At 42.0% G+C, this 15791-nt stretch overlaps 1 protein-coding gene across 1 annotated transcript in view; it reads right to left on the bottom strand.

Annotated features, from left to right (window-relative positions):
• XPR1 (xenotropic and polytropic retrovirus receptor 1) overlaps positions 1–15791 on the bottom strand; it is a 108654-nt gene that overhangs the window by 90161 nt on the left and 2702 nt on the right. The window contains exon 2 of the mRNA XM_082054710.1: positions 11040–11091. Within this exon, the coding sequence (XP_081910836.1) occupies positions 11040–11091 (52 nt within the window). The remainder of the gene's footprint in view (positions 1–11039; positions 11092–15791) is intronic.

Below are 15791 nucleotides of genomic sequence, written 5' to 3'. Positions count from 1 at the left end.
CCATTCTGCAGACTACACTTTAACAAAAAGACTATTTTCAAACTCAAACTGAAGTAATTGCAAAACATTCAGAGAAAAGAGGGTAAGTATAGAGTGCAGTTGCATGTAAATCCCAGCTTCTTGCAATATTCAGAACAAACCTCCCTGCAATATTTCAGTTTTGCACTTTCAGCACAATTCAGTATAGGAGTTAATAAAAAATCAAGTGTTTGGGTACCAGAAAGTTAAGGCAAACTGAAAGCTAATATTTGTAAGGTTTTCTCATTGTTATTCAGTATTCAAAAAAAATTCAGAAGCCCACAGTATCAACAATAATCTTGAGGTTCTTGTGCCTCTTCCCTTCGCTACAGCAGAGAATCACCCCTTTATCTGCTATTGCGCATGGTGTTCGCCCAGCAAAGGTAACAGAATTGCCACAGTGGCTGGGAGCCATAACAGCATCTCTCCACAAGACCAGCAGAGGTGGAAGTTATGATGGGGAAATTCATAAAGCAGTATGAAAATACAGATCCCAGCCTTTTCTACCCACTCTAAGGAGTAAAACAGTGCACATAAATGAAAATCTCCAACAGACATTGACCTAGTTAGGTACGAAAGAGCACACAATGCCATAATTTCTCTTCCGTACTTGACAGGTAAAGTTTCCACACATCTTCAAAAACAATTATTGTACATGAGACCAGCCACCATAAGCCACATGCCACAGCTGAACACTTCCCAAGAGAGCTAAACAAAATGAGAACGGCAGCCAAGGATAAGCAGGTGATGGAGGAGAAACATCTTCCCAAACTCACCCTATTATCACCCATATACCTCGGTAACCATGAAATCACTCCTGAAACCAACAGAGAATGGCAAACCCTGTTTATGCTTACCACACAAACAGGATTCAGTAAAATTGCCTCCTGTGCAATTGCCATGACTGAGGTCTGCTGCCTTTGGTTTCAAAATAGCCAGTTAACATTTTCACGCAAGTCAGGTAAAGAGACCAAAGCCTTTAAGCACAGGCTATAAAGCACTCGTGTGACTACTGAAAAAACAAACTAAAGGATTTGGCAACCCAGCCTGACTACATTACCAGGGGTGGGGGAACCTTCTCAGCTGGTGAGAGTTCCGCATCAGCAGTTCCTGACTGACAGCTGGGCTGTACCCGCTCCCTCTCCGTGTCCCCAGGGAAGTAAATTCCGCGTCTGATGACTAATTCATTACTGGGATTTGTGCTTAGGCAAGTCCAAGCTCAGATCACGCACCTTCCAACGCTGAATTGCTCCTCAGCCAGCGGGCGAGCGGGTGCACATCTGCTCCATCTAGAACGCGGCATTAGCATGCGGCCACATCAACCCAGCTCCATCAGCTGAGAACAAAAGCTGGAATTGAATCTGTCGGAGCTGGCTGAAAGCAGAAGAAACTGAAAGGGAAACTGGTACAGATCAATTCTAGCTCAGCTGCATTTGGATTTCTAAAACTGGAGTGGAAAATTTGAAAGACCTATTGGAAGCTCTTTAGCAGTACCTTTGGAGCCTTTGAGACTCAGTAGCAAATTAATCTTCCACTGCAAGAAGACATGGGTGCAGCTAACACCAGAGCCAAAGACACCAGCCAGGGAAGAACAGTGTCCATGTGCACACAGAAACATGAGCCAGGAACCAAAATCAGCCTGGCAAGCTCCACTCCACAGTGCAGCCCCAACCCAGCCCCAGGCAGGCTGGATGCACACAGACGAACCTGTTCACCTTTTGCTTTCACTATCCTCCTCGGTCCTTCCTTCGCTATTCTCCTTGGTCCTTCCTTCACTGTCCTTCTTGGTCCTTCACTTTCTGAGGCTTCGCCACAAAGACAACATCTGCTCAAGAGTATCAAAACTGTGGCAGGCTTCCCATTGCTGATGCATTGCTAAAATTCACACCTGATATGGGGTATTTTTGCAGGATCTGAGGCACTCACCAAAACCAGCGGTCACCTTACAGCCAGGAAAACTACAGCAGATGGGGCTGATCAGGTGTGGGAAACCCTACAGGCTCACCACCCTGTCTCTAACCTCTCTGCTTCCAACTGCTCATGATTTCATTCACAATCCATATTTTACCAACTTACCCTGTGAAACATGAAGCTTCAATAAACAAGTCTTTTTGACATCCTACTAATTAAAACCACAAGATAAATGAATGTCATGTGTTCAGATCATCACCTACAGCATTTGAAACCCACAAACACAGCCTCTACACACACAATTATTACTTGTGAGCACTGATGTTAATCCAGTTCAATCACAGATGAGCAAAAGGTGTTTTGATTTTTCTCTTTGCCCTCTCTGGGAAGCCTTTTTGTCTCTAGATTACAGTGAACTGTAACCCCTTAAAGGTTTCAAAAGGACAAAAAACTTCCAAGAAATTATTTCCTGCACCTGTGTTCACTGAGGTCCGAGCAGAACCAAGGCTTGACCCAGGCTTCTAATGGAGAAGTGTCTTCTGTGGCTGGGCAGACACAAACTGAACCTTTGCCTTGGGTTGCTGCAGAGCACAAGGACCATTTGGCCTATACAAAAGACTATGCAGTAACATGGCTCTCCGTTTATTTTCTTGCTTTTAATTGCTACTTCTGTTTAGGGAAGACAAAGTCACACTAAAACACTGAAGTACAAGCCGAATTCTATTAAACTATTTATAGACTTTACCTTAGAGGTACATGGACCAATCTTGCCCATTATTACCCCATTTTACTGCATTGCCTGTGACTCACTCCTACAGCTGTGCTCATAATGGAGCTGCCTTTAAAAAGCACCTGGATTCACAGATTAGCAACCACACTGTAAATGCTGCTGATGCCCCGATGCACAGCATTAAAAAATAAAAAAATATTCTGAATGAACTGATTTAAATGATCAATCAACTAGAATAGGAAACAGTGCAGGCAAAGAATGAAGGTTTAGAGCAATGATGCCCATTTTTCCCTATATCCGACACATTATGGGACTGACAACCAGACAGGGTAGTTGGTCATAGCATCATAGATTCATTTCGGAGCAAGGAGCTCAGCAGAGCTGTCCTGGGAGCTGGGGGGGACAGGACACCAGCAAAGGTGGTACCAGAATAGCAGCCTTGGCCACACGTCAGAACAAGTCTACAACTGTGGGACAAGACAGATCCCGAGTTAACAGCTCTCTCATGCTGATCTTCTGGTGCTTCCCCCCACAAATACATTAGGAACATTTATAAAAGCATGCTAAGCAATTACAGTAAAAATAAAACCAAGGTTATAAACGCAGTCTAGGATGCCAAATTCGCCTCTTCTTGCTATTTAGAGCTCACATTTTAGCACGCAAAAAAATTCTCACGCACCCCAAAATGTGTGCCTGGAGCCATATAGCACATGCAAAATAAATTGCATTTATATTACCATGTTATGGCATGCAATTTCCCTTTTCTCAATCACACCGCCTGCCTCTCTTGTTAAGTCAAATTGCCTGTCAGCTTCTCATCAGGAAGTAGAAATGGGTTTTCCATCTCCTAGGAGACAAACACGGCCTCCCTCTCTGCAGAGGGGAAGTTGTGGAGCTGCTGAGCACACAAGGCAAGAGCCAGTGCCCACAAACAGGCAGGGGCTGGGCTCGTCCTGGGCTTTGCACCATCCCAGGGGCACCGTGCCCGCTGCAATAACCACTTCAAAAAGCATATTCTTCTATTTTCATGCTGTTTTCCCTGAGATTTTTAGCTGAACGTACACAACTCTGATGCACAGTGCTGCTGCCTTACAACTAAGGAGCTTTAGGTATTCTCATCATACCACGCATTAGTAAAATATCCTTTATACCTCTGTGGTTTTCTTGAAGCTACTCCCCTTCTCAGTTCACAGGGGAACAGAACCATAGGATCAGACTTTTACATTTAGGCTGTACTAAATCAGGAGAAAACGCTTACCACACTCAACAAAAGTAGCATAAAACAATCTAAATATATTAACTGAATGGGCATAAGTGGAATAAAATAAATACTTCTTAACTCTTTTTGGCTTTGTTTGGCTGAGGTTTTCGTTTTGCTTGGTTGGGGATTTTCTGTTGGGTTTTTTGGGTTTTTTTTTTTTGAACTCTAGCTTTATAAAACTAAGATGCTGAAATTTTGCACTTCTTCGCTGTAATTAAAGTTAAAGATTATGTATTTACAAAAAGCACAATTACATTTTAAAATTAATTCATTATCTACTTTTACTAAAAAGGGGTCAAGCTGCAAAGCTACAGACACGTAAAAAAAAAAAAAAAAAACAGGTGAAATACACAGCTAGCCCTAATTTTTACTTCAGGAATCAGGAAAAAGAAACACGACCAGGAATGGGTTTGCTTTTCACCACATCCTTGCTAATTTTAAAAGTACTTAAAGAGACACATGTTCTCATGACCAGAGACCATTACTGCAAGAGCTGCTGCACAGTGTGGCCTTACAGCAGGTTTAGGTGACACGACTGCAGGAGGGTGCCAGGGACAGTCTTTGCTCCTCTGCCCCATCACGCAGGTACATCAGGACTCCACAGGGTATTGGCGGGTTGGCCATTTCTCAAAGGCATCTTACAAGCAGTTACGATGTAAAAGAATGAGATTTCCTTCCAGAGCCATTCTGCTCATTCCCTTGCCCATAGCATGCATTTTTAAAGAGAGAGAAACCAATTGAATTTAATTCATATTGCATTATTCACCAAGTAGCCACAGTCTCATCCAAAAATCTTAATTGCCTAATAATTCAAGTCACCTATTTCAACTACAGCTCCAAAGGAATGACCAGAAACCCACCGGCTTCTTCCTACACACACGCTAAATCTTGCTGTTAAGATGTCTATTGCAGTCTTTTCTTGAACCAAAGCAATAAATACTGGCCTTTTGTATATACATGTGCAGTGCTTCCTCATGTCTACAGCCAAAATGCTGTTTGATGTTTCACTGTTGTCTCAGGAGTGCTCCATAGAAGGCACCGCTGTCTGTCAGTCTTCCAGCTCTGCAAATCTTTTTCTGCTTTCTAAGCCTTGAGTTTTGACCGCTAACACGAAGCCTGGCACACGCCGCTTAAATTACAAGCACCGTTAATTCCTCTAACCACTAAAAAGGTAGCAGACAGGGATTTTTAAATTACTGGAAAGCAAATGCAGGGAGGAAAATGCACAGTTGAGCATTTCTAATGTTGCTGTTACCCTACATACATCATCAAGGAATCACCTACAGCCCTTCTGAAGCTGAACTGATAAGCACTTTGCAGACTCACAAAAGAAACCTGCCTCTAGATCCAGCCCTTTCATATGGGCCAGCCTTGGCTACCAGGTCCAGCTTTCACTGCTGCCTCCTGAGCTACATACAGCTCCTTCGTTATTAACTGCCCATCCCTAAGCCTTGAACTCTTTGGTACACTTAGGACTCAAGTTCTTCACATGGTGTGAAAGCCTCAGAGCTCTGTCAATACACCAGAAGACAGGGGAAAAGGAATAAAAGACTTGCTCAGCCATAATACAAGCTCCCCAGCTTGTGCACACAGGTGAAGCAGCCCCAGGAGCTGGCTTGGGGCAGGTGGGAAGTGCGAGGAAGGCCAGTTATTCTCCATCATTCCAGCTCTATACCTTACCTGCCCTTTATTCCAGAGCCACATTATACTAATTAATGGTTAGGCAGAATTCAATCACTTGGTCCTCCATAGCCCTGGGGAAGTCACTATATCACTATATCTGAACAGCAATTGGCGCATGTCGGTACAACACAAGCACCGTGGTCAGTCTCGCTGTGGACACTGTGCTGCTTTCGACAGCAAAATCACTTTTACATGAGAACACGGTGCACTATATTTTCATAGAGGCATCAGTTCTCCAAATATTTTGGTGATCATCCAGCTGTTCTCTCACACTACTCCACACCCTGTTCCAACCACATGCACTGTTTACCTTTGAAATTTTACTGCCCTAGGGTAAGAGAAACCAGACTTCACCTCCTTCTCTAAACACTGGTATCCAGCCAGATTCTCCTCCTGTTCACTGGTTGTATGCTCTGGAAGCTAATGTGTTCAACAAGCCAAATAACCTGTTTTTCTAGAGCTACTCCAATACCTGACATCAGGTCTCCAAATGAGGACAGGCATGGGATTTTATATATATATATATATATATATATATATACATTTTTACACACTAGTTGTAAATATGAAGGCCTCCAGACTGAATTACAACCTGCACAGAATCGAGGAGCAGCATCTGTGGTGTAGCACACCAACCTTCTGTCACACATGTCCTTCAGATGGACACGGATCCCCATGTCCTTGATGGGTGTGCAACAACATAGTGAAATAAAGACAAAGCATTCATCTGCTTGTGGCTGCTGCATGGGAGCTGATGTGAAGCAGTTCTGTTGAAGACTCCCTTAAGCTTAAACACTCCCACGTAAACAAAATGTTAACCTGCTACAAAGCAAGTTTACACAATTGGAAATAAATGTTTATTTTGAAATAAAAAGACGACATCTGCATGCATACAAATCATAAGCCTTTGATCAACTCTGCAAGGCATGTCTGCATATAACATACAAATACTGTCAGCCTCATAACTTCCTCTGGAAAAGAAGAATGTGATTTCCCACACCCTGCTTATTCACTAAGGTTACTTATCACCCTAAAGAATACTACTTTATTTATTTAGTAACAGAAATAAGTTCAAACTGAAGATTTGTAGCTGTCAGTTAACATGCTAAGTACATTACAAAGGAAAGCAGAAGCAAGAGAGTAACCACGCAGGACACGCTGCTGCTCTCGGGATGTTCCATATTTGCACCTCTTGCTTTTCTAATCTAGTAATAAGTGAACATACAGATTACAAGTACCAGTGGAGGATCTCCATGACCCCCAATGCTTTTCCCCTACCAATCAAACATTATCTTAATGTCACCTATTAATTTTGCACTTGAGTTCTATCTCAAAGCATCCCTGCTCCCCACTCCTGCGCTCTCGCACCATTCCAGCCCCACACAGCCCTTCACCAAAGTGGGATCCTTGTTCAAAAGGTGCCGCTGGAATTCGAGGTTAAGGTTAAGTGGAATAAGTCACCTCCATAATAAGACGATACAACAGAACGCTCTTGTACCATCTGATATTACAACAACAACGTTTGTTTACACAAGTATTAAAGGGAGGTTAAATTTCAATATCTGAAAGACAAATATTCTAGGAAATAATATTTGGAGTGGACCCTGTCCATTCAAGCAGATAATCAGAATGAATAATTTACAGCCACACTTTCATCTCCACCGCAGCTGAGAAGAGCTGCATCGTAAGGAGCTTGGGGAGATGCCGACACATCTGTTCACCAAGTGGAATAATCGGGAGGACTCCAAGCAACAGTGGTCCAGTAACCTGTTTTACTTAGGTGACAAAGGGGACAGCAAGAAGTGGGAGGAACAAGGAATGTAAAAAAAAAAAAAAAAAGATAAATTAAAAAAAAATCAACATGCTCATGGTGAGGTCAGTATTTGATGCTTTTATGATACAGAGAAAACAAGTCCTACACTAGATTTTCACCTCTCAATTGTCACAGCTTCTTCCTAGAGGTAGCCCAGCGAGGAGGAAGGGTGCCTGCTCCCACGGACCTGGCACACGTGCACACAGGCATTCCTGCCTGCAACAAGGGCTCAGAAGCTGAGAATAACATCAGCCGAGCACCAATTCATCCATATTGCTCCAACAACAGCAACCATCACACAGCAAACAGCGAACAAAAGCAAACACGCATCAAAGAATCCTCCAAGTCCCATCATACCGCTGGAAATCAAGCATCATTTGATACTTTTTCCAGTGATGTGTAATGAGATTGAATTAACAGACTAAGCACTAATTTTGTACAGATGTTGCTCAGGTGGAAGGACGGTGCAAGTTTCATCAGGGGAAAGCCTTGTGAAAAGATGATGAGCATCTGGAGGAATAACCCTGGCACACAGAAAACTGTTGTTACATTTTTTTCCCCTGCCTGTCTACTTTGTATCTTTGAACAGATTAAAGGAATCTATATGTACAGCCAGCAACTGCCAAAAGAGACATGCACAGGGGCTGGTGTAACTCTCATGAAATACAAGGAGCTGCAGCACCTCGCAGTAGCGTCAGGGGATGTATATAAACCATCTCCTCCTACCATACAGCCTTGGCACGCTTTGCTTATTCACATCTACATGGTTTTTACTTAACATCGCAGCCTGGGTTTGTTACTGGAAAATGGGATCAGGTATGATTCAATATAGCACAATGAGAAGGGTCACCATATAACTAGGTACCAGCAGAGCAAAAATTGCACAATTTAGAACCAAGATTCTGTTCCCTGAAACACTTTGTCCACTAAAATAGCACTAGGACCATCCATCAAGAGCTTAAGAGTCATTCTAAAGTTGGCTCTGCTCTCCTACAACCCAACCATGAACAAGAGTCTGAAATACAAACCAAATAAAAGCTTTTACCGATGGATGGTTCACCTATTGCCTGCCTTGCCTATTACAACTTGCCTTGGTTGGGTAGCACTTTTTTTTTGGTTTTAAAGTGTTTCCAAAATCCTTCCAGCATTCTACTAAGCAACACAAAGCATTTCTGTACGAGTACAGATTTTACCAACTTATGAAATAGGCAGCCTGCAGCAGAAATCCAGAAATCTAAGGAACTCATTCACAAGTCCTGAATTACACATCCAGATGAGCAGAATAAGAACCAGGAGCAGCCTCAGCTTTGGCGTACCAAACTCCCTTCGCTTCACAGTCCAATGTATTAACTGGAGATTAGCTTTACAATACATGTAAGGGAAATAAAACCCAACCATGCACATCTGCAGCATGTGTGTGATCAACTAGATCAATTAGAAAACGGATTTTAGTTGGACCTGTCTAAAATAAGATTAACATTAGGCTCATGCTGGGAAGCTGGGTTTCAGTACCACACTCCTGTAGTTTCTGTGCTAAGCTCAAAATAACACAGAAGGATCCGTCACAAAATCCATATTAAACTGAAAACATGCTGAGTTAAATGTCAGGGGTTCAACACCATTTGGATCATTTCATCTCAATCTCAAAGTACAGTACAGAAGAAGAGACCAAATCCCCATCCAAAAATCCCAAACAGAAGACACTTTTCCCAAGTAGAACAATGTTAAGTCACTACTTTCCTTTTGTTGAGGTTTCTAAAGTATGAAAAAAGTAGAAGCACAAGTTAAAATTATTTTAACATTTAAAAGAACATACATAGACTTCTATACTATTTTATTCTTCACCTTCTCTCCCTTTGCCAAATATGTTTACACGCAAACATTACCGCACATTACAAAATATCAAGATATCACAAGCAGCATTGAAAAAAATAAACCAAAATAGTGCATTGTAACACTTTGGAGTTTTATGGGCTAGGAACTCAAAGCCCACCTTGAAATTCTATGTACCAGAAGGAAAATCCATCAAATTTTATTAGCACAGACACCATTTGCTGCCATTGTCAATAATAAACTGATGAAGAAAAAAGAAAACAAAAAAAACACCAAACCTCTTGTAAATGCTCCAGTCTTCCATAAAACTAATGATGGATTTTCAAGAAAACTGGCAAGTTGTCTTTAAAAGTTAATAAAGATAGTCAGTTCGGCTTACACAAAACACTTCAGTTCCTTTTAGCTAGAAAATTGACTTTGTGCTGTGGGGGAAAGAGGTTCTCTAGGTTTATGGGATTTTTAAGCAATTTTGCCACTCAAAGAAATAAAGTGAGACTTCACTCTTTTGCCAGTATATTGCTGGCAAGTTTGATTCAGTTTTCCAAAAACAACCCATATATTTTAGATGATGCTAGGACCATAACCTTTACAAACCTAGCTCTAGGACCCGCATTTTAGAGGAAAGGATTATTGATTTAACAAAATTAACAGGCTGTCAAGTGAGCAACCAAGCATCAGGTTAAACCCTAAAAATCATACCTGTCTGAAGTGAAGTTTTCAGCTTAGACTGAGCCTCTGAAGAATACAACCAAAGATTGCCCCATCACACACACACACACACTTGATCTATCAACTTTTGCAGTTTTTGTTTTCAAATTCTAATCAAAGAGCAGGCAGAGTTAAATCTGAAAAAATGATATTCCTTATTATTTTAACTATGTCATACCTCATTGCCCATCTCTAATCGGCACCAAGAAAGTCGTTAATAAGCTAACATTAGTAGTGACTAGCATTATTTATTTCAGCCAACTGATGCAGTGGTTGTTCTTCTGCTCTATAAATATGCAAGAAAGCAGCCCAGAGCCACATTCAAAGAGGTTCGTGAAATGAATGTTGCACTGCAATGAAAGTGAAAATAACAACAGTAAGGAGGTTAAAAAACAGCTTGAAATGCACAGAAAGGGCAAGAAAGTAGGGAGTGAAGCAACATAAAGGCAAAAACTATTCAGTATTTCAAAGACAATGAAAAGAATAAAGAAAGGGCTCTATTGAGAAATTTGGCGCAGATCATCACTTAATTAAACCAACTATTCAAAATGCACTGAGCTTAAAAACAAATACTGTACTATAATAATCTAGTTTGAGAACTCCGTGGCTGTAAACACATGCAAACAAGAAAATATACTCATGTTGACATACGAGAGGTAACACGGCATTCGGGGAAGGCACAGAACGAAAGGACAAGACTCTTCCAGGCCAAGTCACCAGTAACGAACAGGAACCAGTATCTCTCTAGCACACTTATCTCCCGAAGCGGCTCCCAGTCACAGGAAAACAAAGGTCTATTCTCAAGCGATGAAGAGAGTACTTCTACCAGTGAATGTCCTTATAAGCAAGAGGAATCCAGCTGTTGAAGTCCCCAACTATACAAAGACATTTGTTGTCCTAATGACAAAGGACAAAGAGTTCTAACAATCAAAAATAGCACGCAGGCTATGAAAGGCCAGGCATTTGCCCATCAGTGTATGAAGTTTACCAATTTAGGAGGACTGAGGACAGAAAAGTAGCAGGACTACATGTCCAGCACCCAATGCCAAGAAAAACATGACTCTTGGTTACAATTTGCTTACCTTCTATAGAAGGGGCCTGGTCCACAGCTGCGTATAGCATCTCTTTCAAAGCCTGTGAAAAAGAGAACAAGGAACACAGTTACTATTAAATAATACATATAGACACATTGTTTTGATATGCCTGTTTAAAAACAAAAGCAATTAAAGCCCTTTTATCCTCCAGAATGACAGAGAAAGCTATGGAACATGATGTCAAGGCTATCACACACGAAAGAAACACAAGTTCACATTTATTGACTGCTTTGTCTAAAGGCTGTTACCCTACTAATCTATAAAATTTATTCCAACTGTGTCCTTCAACATCTTCCTTTGGAAAAATGTTTCCCAGATGGTAGGGAGTTAAAGGTTTTATGTTAATAAAAAAAAAAAACCAAAACACACAAACAAAACAAACTACACAACATCGCGTGACAGAAAGGAGTTTGTCAAGGCAAATGGAGGAAAAGCAGCCTCAGGGATTTCTTATCACTGTTATATAGGAGTACAGAACTACACATACATTCTAAAAGCTGAAGACAACATGACGAAGGAGATTAGGGAACCAGGGGTGACGGCCTTCTCTTGAGGTGAAAACTGAAGGCCAACTTAAACACTGGACAGAATTATTAACTCGGTCTCCATGTCCTAGAGGCACCGTGAGCTGCCTCCCACAGACCACAGGACCAGCCGCTCACCCATGTTCAGGTGCTGGTCCAAGAGGTGAGCAGTGCCAGCAGCAGGACCAGGGGGCAAGGTGATCCTACAGCTCCAAACAGAGCACCCCCAGCAGTAACCCCTTCTGTGAGGGGGCCAGGAGGGAGGCACCACATCAGAAACCTCATCACTTGCAGCTCCTTTTCAGAAGAGCTCTTTTCAGACAGCTATTAAGTTGCTGGTATTTTTCCAGCCACAGACTAAAGACTTGTGCTCTCTCACATCACAAGTGCAAGAAGCAAATAAACTGAATTTGGATCAATAGCTGAAGGGGTAGGTTGAACCATCATTTTGGAACTAGAAGCCACCAGGAATGGCCTGTTCCTGGTGCTGAGGGGATTTGTTTACACACCCCCCACATCACTGAATAAAGACACGCATCTTAATGCACAGACCAAACGTGAATGTGTTTCACACACAGTTGTTTTACTCCCTTACTTTTGAACCAACAGAAATCTAACACACAGAAGTCATTCAGGTCTTTCGAGTTCCTGTCTCTTCTGCCTGTTTCCCAACATATTACATACTTCTATAATCCTACACCTCTGCCTTGACCATCTTGTGTGTCTATCCTTATATCCTCCAAGGTCAAAACATTCACAACCTAAACAACAAATTCCCCAGTACCCTCAAGGCAAAAACCACAAGCTCAGCAGCTAGAAACTCAGCACGGTTGTAACACGGTGGTTATGATCCTGTTAAGTAAATATAAGGTCTAAAGGACACGTCTGTTTATCACAAGATATCCCAGGTGGCAGGCTGCACCGGCAGCTCAGACTTCTCTCAAAGGTCTAATTCCTGAGTCCGCAGAGGTCTCAACAAAGGTCACTTGCAGAATTGTTTTCCAAACCGAGCGACCGCTGGATGATTCCAGCAGCACAGCTCTCCCCTCAGTGCTTCCTTTGAACCCCTCCCAAACACTGGCCACCTCAGTCCTTTTCCCCCGTGACTCACTGGCCAGCAGCACATGATCTGTCTACATGCATGGAGTGACCAAAAAAGCCTTCCCCCTTTTTCACCCCACTTGTCATCTTCGCCTACCTGTAACTTTTTCCATGAACCACAACCACATGGCACAGGATAAACAAACCTGAAGACACAGCAAATTGAAAGTCCATGTAGTATGAACTCCAACCCTTAAGCCACCCAGAGGTAAACTCTGCTTTTAGCAATCTTTTTTTTTTAAAAAAAAAAGAATAAAAAGGACCACAACACTGATGGTCTTGCAATAAATCTTGAAAGTTGAAGGTGTCAGTCTTCCCGCAAACCTCTCCCCATGCAGACTGACATACAACAATCTGGCAGCTGCGGGGCAGCACATTTTGTTATTGCTTCCCTGACCTATATAAGTGAATAACCCGAAAGTGAAAGACTCAGTGCTCCTTCACACCTAAAGTATTTAGTCCTCTAGGTTACAGAATTTTAGAAATCATTGTTTTCACAAGTTATCCATCACTGTCAACTTCAAATGTTTAAGAATTACCCTTTCTGCCCTCAAACTAAACAAAAAGGGTTCTTTCCTTGCTTGACACTGTGCTGGTGATACACCTTGCACCTGCGGAAAATGCACATCAGACCACAAACAAAAACAGCAGCAAGAAAACACACCTAAAATGCAGATGTCAAACCTCAACAGCAAGCAAATTCCAGGACAAAAACCTTAAAATGCTGGAACAAAACCGTTGTTTTAAACAAGTAGCTTTCAAACTGCTTACACTCTTCTAAGCTCATCCAGTAACACCCAGAAGGACAACCAGGGAAATAGCACACCAGATTTGTGTCAGGAGGTGGCATGCCAGGGTGTGAAGTGCCTATCATGAAGCAGGGTTTGACGAGCAGAAAATTGGCCACCTCCCAAAAACCAAAAGCCTGTTTCTGGAAGAGAGACTCCAAAGGCAAGCAGGGTATGTCAGCTACCCGGATTGATTTCCCCACCTACTTCCTGATGTAGATTGTGTCTCAAAGACATGATTTCCAAAGCTTAGCAACCTGTTTCTCTTCTCCAAAGGCAACAGTACTTAAAAAGCTTGAGAGTCCTTAAAAGGGAAGGGAAATCACCTGCTTCTACCTTTTACCCATCTCTCTCATGGACTTTGCAGCCATCATAACTCTTCTGATTCTCCTTCTTCCCTAGATGCTGCACTTCCAAAGGTATTACGCACTTTCTTTCAAAATACCATCAGACTTCTGCATCCAGATAAACAAATTCAGGCCAGATTAACTGAAACAAAACTGCAATCTGGCAACTGTAAAACTGCACTGAATTTCCATCAGCCGGACATACACTTACACTTAGAAGTCTGAGCAGACGGAGCAACACTCTCCTCTTTCTCCTACAAGCACTCCAGAGATGGACACGAGAGCAAAGCAACCTGCAGCATGATTTACAGCTAAACAGAGGACCAGCAGCCCAGCAATCTCACTGCATCTAAAAATTGGCATTACATGCAGTGAAGCTTGCAAAAAAGCATCACCTGAAATTAATCTGGGTGTTACCTTTGTTTGGTACCACGTGAAAAAGATAATTCTGTTGTCTGACACAGAAAGACAGGATTTTATTTGTTTTCGTGGTTTTCTCTTTACACCAAAGGAACTGAAGAGTAAGTGAATGGTCCAAAACTTAAGGTTTTAAGACAAGAAGTCCAGGTGAAGGCTACTAAGTGTACAGGGCACTGCCCAGGTAAGTGTGTGAGGCAACCAGCAGCCCACAGACTGGCACACACCCCTAAAACCGCTGCTCCCCCCGTCTTTGCACAGAGAATGCAACGGGTACAGAAGCTTGAAGCATTACTTTTCACAAATAGGAAGTCTTCAGATGACAGATGTGGAAGTCAGGACCAAAGCCATTTGAAACTTCAGCATGTTTAGTGTTTAACATAAATAACAAGCATTTCCACAAATTAAACATTTGTCTATACATTGTTTCAAACTGAATTGCAACCAGGGAGCAGCCTGATAATGACACTCAATGCTCCAATGCTAAAAATGCCCCTTTACATTGGCATTAAGTATTACATTACTGCACTGGTCCTTACATAAAGCGCTCCTGATCATTTGCACTGACTGAGCTTCCAAGAACCATCAGCTGGGTTGAGTTTATGTAGTAAATGTGACATAAAATTTGCATGCTTTCCTGCAATCTTTAGAATGGAAATTTGGAATGGAAAGTCAAATGAAGTCAATCAAGGTTTGTGTAAGGCTCCATGTTGTGGACTCTGTCATGGCAAACGTCTTTGCAAAAAGCTGAATGAGAGAGAATAGCATGTGCCATCATTTTTCCTCCTTTCTACAAGCCTAGAGCTCTTTCTCAGAAAGTAAACACGGAGTAGTGGTCACTGCAGAGTTTTTGATGAAAGAAAATAAGAATCTAAGCCATAGCTATCAAAGTATATATTCCTTTTGGCTGTTTAAAGAGAGTGAATTTTTCTCTCTAAAGCTCTTACACTGATCAAGTATCTGCCCTAAGTCTGGGCAACTTCCATACTTCCTACAAGCACAGTTACAACACTGACTTTTGTTGGAGGGAAAGATCACATTAATGGTAAGAACTTTGAGGCCTGCAAATCGTTAAAGACCATCTGAAAGTGAAACTACATTTTTAGGTATTCAAAACACAACAGTCTCGTTCTTCTTCCTGACGTTATCGCCAACAGATTACAGCCTCCTCCCAGTTTGACTGGCAGTTTATGGGAGGCAAAGCTCCTCGCAGCCACACTCACTGAGCATCCGATCAAACCAGAAACACATCACCCGGTGAGGATCTCACAGGTTACCTGGGTCTTGCCACGCTTCAGGGCTGTCTGACAGCAAGAGTCAACCTGCTCTCCAATGGAAATAACTACAAATATCAGAGTAGAAAAATAAGATGACTACGTGTAAGCTTTCTGACACAGGATAACCAAAATAAAGCAATTTCTGTAATATCTCCTAGTCTTTTCATCAGTGTCATTAACGTGACACGGGAAGTCCCTGGAAACAGGAATAATCTTTTCAGAGTTAAGAACCTACACAACAAGATCTCTCACTCCGAAACAGCGCTTGATTACTGTTTTAATTAAG

This window comes from Streptopelia decaocto (genome assembly GCF_964273445.1).
Source record: "Streptopelia decaocto genome assembly, chromosome: 5".
Lineage (NCBI taxonomy): Eukaryota > Metazoa > Chordata > Aves > Columbiformes > Columbidae > Streptopelia > Streptopelia decaocto.
This window is presented reverse-complemented; position numbering and strand designations above follow the sequence as displayed.